This window comes from Symsagittifera roscoffensis, chromosome 2, assembly GCF_963678635.1.
Source record: "Symsagittifera roscoffensis chromosome 2, txSymRosc1.1, whole genome shotgun sequence".
Taxonomy (NCBI): Eukaryota; Metazoa; Xenacoelomorpha; order Acoela; family Convolutidae; genus Symsagittifera; species Symsagittifera roscoffensis.
In genome coordinates this window covers 50,225,914-50,233,521 of record NC_087063.1, presented here as the reverse complement: position 1 = coordinate 50,233,521, position 7,608 = coordinate 50,225,914, and the positions used below count along the sequence as shown (strand labels likewise).

General features: G+C 38.1%; 2 protein-coding genes across 2 annotated transcripts; both read left to right on the top strand.

Annotated features, from left to right (window-relative positions):
* Positions 1–716: 716 nt before the first annotated feature.
* LOC134840242 (gamma-tubulin complex component 5-like) lies at positions 717–3,958 on the top strand. Its single transcript, XM_063855980.1, has 2 exons — positions 717–3,404; positions 3,581–3,958. Exons 1-2 carry the CDS (start codon positions 759–761, stop codon positions 3,893–3,895), a joined length of 2,961 nt encoding a protein of 986 aa, XP_063712050.1. The 5' UTR covers positions 717–758; the 3' UTR covers positions 3,896–3,958.
* A 198-nt stretch (positions 3,959–4,156) lies between these two features.
* Positions 4,157–7,165, top strand: LOC134839434 (small G protein signaling modulator 3-like). Its single transcript, XM_063854981.1, has one exon. The coding sequence runs from the start codon at positions 4,204–4,206 to the stop codon at positions 6,802–6,804; it is 2,601 nt and encodes an 866-aa protein (XP_063711051.1). The 5' UTR covers positions 4,157–4,203; the 3' UTR covers positions 6,805–7,165.
* The last annotated feature ends 443 nt before the right edge of the window (positions 7,166–7,608 follow it).

Genomic DNA, 7,608 nt, shown 5'->3' with positions numbered 1-7,608 from the left:
ACCATTTTTTCCACAAGAAGTTTTGGTCCTTGGAAAAGTCAAATGTTTGATTTTTCCCCATTTCAATTTTCGAACTTTTCTCGAAAATGCCCCATCGAAATTGTAGATTTTGGGTTCAATCGGAAGAAGAGATTATGTGAAGCTTCTCTATTAAAGTGGCTGCGGACAAATTTCTTATACAATCTTCTAGGGCTTTCGGAAAAGTCAGGATTTTTCGAGCTTTTGAAACTTTTGACTTGTCCCGAAAACTACCATCCCCTATCTTAGATTTTGTGTTTAATCAAAAGAAAGGGTTAAGGAAGTCCCTCTGTATAAATTGCGTTGTCCAATTTTTCCAACAAAAAATTATGGCGCTCAGAAAAATCTTGATTTTTGACCGTTTTTTGGAACTTCTTGACTTTTCGCGAACTAACCTGCCAAACCCAGATTTTTGGTTTCAATGGAAATTACAGGTTGGTTGAATCTCTTCTGCATAAGCGGCCAACCCCATTTTTCTTTGAAACAAAAAGCTCTGATTCTCAAAATGTCAACTATTTCATTTGCTGACCGTTTTTTGGACGTTTCTTGATAACTACCCCTTCGTATATAAGCGACTTCGATAAACGCCTTTGAGTTTGCAAGAAAAATGTTATATCGGTGGTTAAAAGTTTTTCCTGTTGTACTTGGGTTTGAAGTTTACCTTTTATTAAATTTTTCTTGTGTGCCTTGAAATAGCGGAACTGATTTTTCTTTCAAATAGTGTTATCATTCAGGTTGCAATGTTTTCGTATAACAAAAAGGCTGAGCGCCTGGTGCGAGACCTCATTAGTCGTATCACCGCAGATGATAATGAAAATTCCGACTCTGTTTCGAAGTTGGAAAAGCAAATTAAATCAACCCTGAAGCACCATCGCTTTCTTGACGTCAACAGTCACGAGATTAAGAGAACAATCGAAGGTCTTGAAACTAAACTGAGAGTACATAATAAGATACCAGAAGCTGATTTACTGCAAGATTTGTTCGATAAATTCATTCATTTTGGTTTTGAGGAAAACTCAGCTCTAAGTGATTTTAACTTCTCATGTGTGTCATTTCTGCATTTATGTGCCTATCAGCCTACTGAAAATGATTTCACACCTGAGCTGAAAGGGGTTCAAAAAGAAAACGACGACGAAGACATAAAGTTGTGGACGGAATGGTTAATAAGTAACCGGAAGGCAAATGGTTTTATTGAAGATAACATGGATGATCATGAAAATGATTCCGAACTAAGTGATTGGGATTTAGAAGCTGATAGTGATAATCCGGAGGATAATAGAATTGAACCACGGAGCGGTTTGCGTTTAGATAGAAATTTTAAAAATCAGCATCAAAATGAACCAATAGTTGTCGAGGCATCGGATGATGAGCATGAGCAAAAAACGGACATTGATGAGAACTCAGCAAATGATAGTTCAGACGACAGCCAATTTAACCTGAAACAAGTTGAATATACTTTCGAAAATCTAGATGACCGCAATTTCTACTGGCGACCAAATCGCGGGTTCGACAAAGCGCTGCTAGAATTGACATTGGATATAAAAAACGACGATAACTCTTTTTTCGCGAAATCGTATTTAGCTTTGAGAAGTAGCAATCCTTTGCTTCGGCCTGTTAAAAGTTCATCGATTTGCCTAACTGAATCTCTTATAATTCGTGAGTGCATATGGTCGCTACTCAGCAACGAGATAAATTTGACGATTTTCATAAAAGCGCAAAATAATGATGAGTTTATCGTCAATCCTGATGTATTTCTGACTCATTTGAGCTTCTCATCTCTGAAAAGTACATTAGCTAGTTTCATGAAGTTTAGAAACGATGTTACGATTTGTCGTCAACTTTGCGCAGAGTTTGAACCTGTAGTTAGCTGTGTTGCTCTTACTGAATTTGCGCAGTCAGCTAGGAATGAAATTCTTGAACCATTTGAAAATTTTCTCCTGAATATTGAACAAAAAACTAAGGATAGCTATACCACCTACTCACTTCTGAGTTTCTACCAAGATGCTACAGACTGGAGAATTCTTTTTGGCTTTTTGGCGGAAATTTGCAACAGAATTTTCCATAAATTGTACGAAGTTTCATCTTTTCCGGAGAAAGAAAGCTCGAACAATGGTACAGCGACGTTAACGTTATTTGTCTTAAAACAGGCAAGCTATATGTTGAATAAATTTCTGCTAGGACTTTCAAAACCCAAATGTTTGAGCTTGCAAGCATTTGTTAATATCTTTACTAGCACTTGGGGTGCCAGTTTGAAAATTGTGGAAAACTGGATAAAGTTGGGTTGTTTGGACAAAACCAGAGCAAATGAATTTTTCATTAAAAGAAATGCTGCTATTGAAATAGTTTCGGCAATGTTTTGGAAACAAGCCTTTGTTCTCGAAGGTGAAACGCGGAATTTTTTGAGCGAACACGACAGGAATTTCTTCTTGAAACTTGCTGATGTGGCAAAAGCGGTAGAAATGATAACTAATTCTAAGATAGCTTTACCGAATGGATTTCCACCAGATATTGTGGCAGCGTTCAAAAAGGAAACGAATGCGTATTTTGAGCTTCCAGAAATTACTTTTCGTAATAAAAGTATTGACGACGCAAACTTATACCTACAGGAGTCTATTCTTGATGTTGAAATCAAAACAGTTCTTCGAAATGAATCTGAAAATCTACTTGAGAAGATATGTACAAAGACTTCGAGCCCGGTTTATAAGCGGAATATTTATCGGGCTAAATTTCCCGCTTATAAAATAATTTTGAAAGAACTTAACGTGGCAAACATTTTGCTTCTGTCGGAGATCAAAACATCTGAAATGAATCTTTTTACAAGAGGAGTATCAGCACTATACTTATTTCAGTCTAATTCTTCAGAAATGCACGATTTTCTGTTTGAGCTATTTGAAGATTTGTCTTTGAAGCGAAAGTGGAAAGATCCAACAATGTTGACTTTGAAACTACAAGATGTTTTCGAGAACTCAAACAGTGGACTTACTGAAGATTTCTATGAAAATATTGTGGCTTCATTGAATAGCAACGAAAGTTCAAATCAACCAAATGTCAATCAGAATATGATTAATCAATTGAGTGAACTGAAAATCATGCTCAATGTTTGGTGGCCTGTCAGCGTGGTATTTTCTCCTGATATTTTCTACACGCTCAATAAGGTTTTCGTGTTTTTGTCTCAAATTAAATGGGCAAAGTATGCGACAACGAGACTGAAGTTATCTTCCCTTCAGCGCTATTTTAGAAGTCAAAAAGACGGTGGCGGTAGACTGAAGAATCTGTTTTACAGATTTCGCTTCAGAATTATTCATTTTGTCAATGTGCTGGAAACATATTTCATGACCAGAGTAATACACGCTACTCATAATTCTCTGAACGAAAATATCTCCAAGGTAAAAACAATCGCCTTATCAAAGTTTCATTTTAACTTGAATTTTAAATAAACATTATTTCAATGAAAAGAATTCCTTTCCAATATTTTTCTATGAATGACCATTTTCATCCAGAGAAGTCGATTTTTAGACTTTTTGATTAGAGTGTTTTGGGTTGGTTATCTTTGTGTTTGTAGGCTCGAACGATAAACGATGTTTTGGATTCAGTTAATGAATTTGCGACTACTTTGACGAACAGGTGTCTTCTGAACAAAGAGTCCGGCAAAGTGCGTTCAGCTCTGATGTCAGCGTTGAACACTTTCCTGCTTTTTGTGAAACAGTCTGAGAAAATGACGTGTTCCGATGTGAATCTGGAATCAATTGCGCCTGGAATTGAACAAGCCTACCAGACATTTGACAACATATATTTGTTCATACAGTCTTTGCTGAGGAAACTCGTCAAAAGAGGTTCTTTTCAACACCTTGAATCCCTAGCTTTTGCTCTCTCGTAGATGTTAAAATTAGAACTATTGTATAATTTAGTTTGGTAATCTGAAATTGAACTTTATTTTAAATTATTTGCTGAAAGCAAGCAGAAAAAGGGCTTCCGCTGATTGAAGCGTGACGTATGAATATTGACTGCCCAGCCTTAGTATTATAGGCTAAACACAATCAATCATTTTTTTTGACATGAAATGAAAAGATTTGGATTTGTTCAAAACATGCACAAGTTTCATTGGCAAAAATAAAAAAACATGCTTTTTTTCAGATGGGACCTGATTTAAAGTAATGAACTCATCGGTAGACTAGGTTTTAACTTATGCCAATTTCAACCCAACAAGCGGCAGAAGCAGTTAAAAACGCAGATTCCGCTTCCTGCTTCGACATGGCTAAAGTACTAATGCCGGGTCAACTAGTGAAATCCAACATTGCCCCAGAACTGATCCAGGGCTACTACGCCAAACGAGGAAGTTCGTTCGAAGAAGAAGAAGAAGCGAGGAATATTTCGAAGGTATACAAAAGTGGGCGCCTCGATAAAGATATCGGCATATTGGTGAAACCAGGTGAATCTAAATCAAGGCCCTTACTAGTGCAATTGGGAAAACCTCTGGGAACTTTTTTCCCGCCTTCTCACGGACCTTTCAGTGCACTAACTCCAAGTATGTGGCCGCAAGATATTTTAAGTGTGTTGACACAAAGTGAAAAGTACAGAATGTCCCCCGAGTTCAGGTACGATGAGTTCGGGTTTCGCGAGGACCGCGAAGACGACGCTGAGCCGAACAGCAATCAGTTGCTAAGCGAACCGTTGAACGATGATCCAAATTTGGTTCTCAGATGGGTTGCGCATTTGGAGTTTACGTGCAATCATGACATGGGTGATTTAACGTGGGATAAGGTCGATGACATTTTGCCTAAATCTGAGAAGCTTCGCATGCTGGTGAAAGAAGGGATCCCACATTGCATGCGACCTCAAATTTGGTCTAGACTGGGAGGAGGCAGACTAAAACAAGTCAAGTCTGAGATATCGTATGTAGAAATTGTGAAGCACTCGACAGACGACAACCTGATTTCATCTCGCCAAATCGAGAAAGACTTGCTAAGGACGCTGCCAAACAATGCACTGTTTTCTGCAATGTTATCCTACGGTGTTCCTAGGCTGAGACGTGTTCTAAGAGCTCTGGCCTGGCTCTACCCTGAGATTGGGTATTGCCAGGGAATGGGAACAATTGTCGCAACTTTCCTTCTATTTATGGAAGAGGAAGAAACGTTCTGGATGGTTGCTGCAATAATTGAAGATATTGTACCGGCATCTTACTACACACATTCACTTCTAGGCGTACAAGCTGATCAGAAAGTTTTGAGACACTTAGTGATGAATTATCTACCTGAAATCGACATTCATCTAAAAGAGTATGACATTGAGTTGTCTCTCATCACGTTGCACTGGTTCCTGACCCTGTTTTCTGGAGTCTTACACATGAAAGTTCTACTGCGAGTGTGGGATCAGTTATTCTATGAAGGATCCGTTGTTCTGTTTCAAATAACTCTTGGCCTGCTAAAAATGAATGAAAATGAGATTTTGGAACAAGACAACACCGCGCAGATATTCAACCTACTGTCCAAGCTACCAGAAATGATTACAGATGTTGACAAAGTTCTTCAAATTGCATCCAAAACTGCTGGATCATTGACTGAAGTTCTGATCGAGACGCAACGACGAAAACAAATGGCTGTAGTTATCGAGGAGCATAAATCTAAAGGTCATGAACTGGATACTGAAGGAGCAAGTAAGCAAGTTGTAAGTCGGAGACAAATGCGAAGACCAAAATCGATGATCAACTTATTCTTTAGCTCAAATGACCTCGAAAGTGAAAAGGTGAAAAATATCCAACAGACGGAAATCATCACCGATCTAAGAGATTCAGTGCAGCAAATCGCGAGGCACTTTCAGGCCACAGAGAAGAAGTACAAAACCTTGTCTATCGTCGCTGACTACACTTTAGAATCACATCAGAAAGACCATGAAAGGTATCTGAAGATTGCAAGAAACAGACGACGAAGAGCGAAAGCGTTGCTCGATTTCGAGCGCCACGATGATGACGAGCTTGGCTTCAAACGAAATGATATCATCACTATAATCTCAATGAAAGATGAACATTGCTGGGTTGGAGAATTAAATGGAGTGCGAGGTTGGTTCCCAGCTAAATTTGTTGAATTGTTGGATGAACGAAGCAAACAATACACACATGCTGGAGACGATTCAGTAACAGATACTATTACAGATCTGGTGCGAGGACACTTATGTCCTAATTTGGACAAGTTCTTTCGCCATGGAATGAAGCAAGCCATGATTGGCCATGAATGTCATCCATGGTTATTCGTAGAAGAAGCTGCCATAAAAGAAGTTGAGAAAGACTTCAACTCTGTTTACTCTCGTTTAGTGCTGTGTAAGACGTATCGTTTAGACGAAGATGGTAAAGTCCTAACTCCTGAGGAGTTATTATACCGTTCAGTGCAGTCGATCAATCAAACTCATGATACAGTGCATGTAGGCATGGATGCGAAATTCAGATCCTGGGTCTGTCTAGGCTTGAACGAACAAGTTCTTCACATCTGGCTGGAAATTTTGGCATCGTGTGAAACGGTCACAGGCAAATGGTTCAACAGAGGCGCATTCATGAATTCGCCAGGATGGGTTCAAATTAAATGTGAATTAAGAATCCTTTGTGAGTTTGGATTCAATTTACACGTGCATACCGAGCTGCCGAGTAAAGCAGCTAAAGATAATATGGCACTGAAGACCATTACAAATGCACCTGGGTCTAAAAGGTCGGACTCATCAACTAGTTCAAATAAACCAATGAAAGAGGGCGTTAGAGATTTGCTGGTAAAGCATCATCTGTTTTCATGGGATCTGTAGTTCGATTAAATTAGTGCTAAAATGTCAGAGGTTAAATATATTTAAATCAGTCAATCTCCAAACTTTAATAGATGACCTATTTATAGAGTTGAATTTGTAAAACTATTATATGATAATTCGTACATGATTAGAGCTTCTAAGTTTTAAGAACCGTTTCGCGGGAAGTTAATTTTCTAGTTTTCCAGAATTGGCTCAAATTAAGCACTAACAACATCACAAGAAGAAATCATTGTCGAATATAAGTTTAAGTGTAAATTTTCGAATGTCTTGCAATTGTCAATAGGTAATTTATGAATCAATAATCCTACATTACTTGATTTCATATCAGTATATTCTGTGTTCTGTTTGTAAATGTTAGCAATCTTATTTATATGTATAGAGAATGCAATTGTTTGTTTTCTGTCTTTTCTTTTTCATTCTTCGAACTTGTCTGTTTAATTTAGTTTGCGTTACATTATCGCGGCATATATTTTTAACGGTGGCGAAGCGAATAATTTAGGACTCGCTTTGTTGGTGCAATAGATTTTTTAAACCTCAGTTTGAATCTCATGGGCAGTGTTTGTCGTTACTAGCATCAGATTTGTAAACTACTGTCCGCGAGTTTTGAGGCTCGAGTTATTTCTCACATGCGCCAGGATTTCTCGCAGGGGCCAAAATAGTTGTACTTCAAACAAGTGAAGTAGGATTTTCTTCGTTTGACTTACTTTTTTTTTTACTTTTTGCTCACTCGTCAATGCAAGATGAAGCTTCAGCTCTGAAAAGAGCTATGGACAACTATTGCACGGTTTTTTGAAATTATATTTT

Bases quoted from the DNA above. Each gene is read 5' to 3' on its own strand.
- LOC134840242 (XM_063855980.1), top strand. From the start codon at position 759: ATGTTTTCGTATAACAAAAAGGCTGAGCGCCTGGTGCGAGACCTCATT. The intron at 3,405-3,580 runs GTAAAAACAATC...TTGTGTTTGTAG, and splicing joins TGAACGAAAATATCTCCAAG to GCTCGAACGATAAACGATGT.
- LOC134839434 (XM_063854981.1), top strand. From the start codon at position 4,204: ATGCCAATTTCAACCCAACAAGCGGCAGAAGCAGTTAAAAACGCAGAT.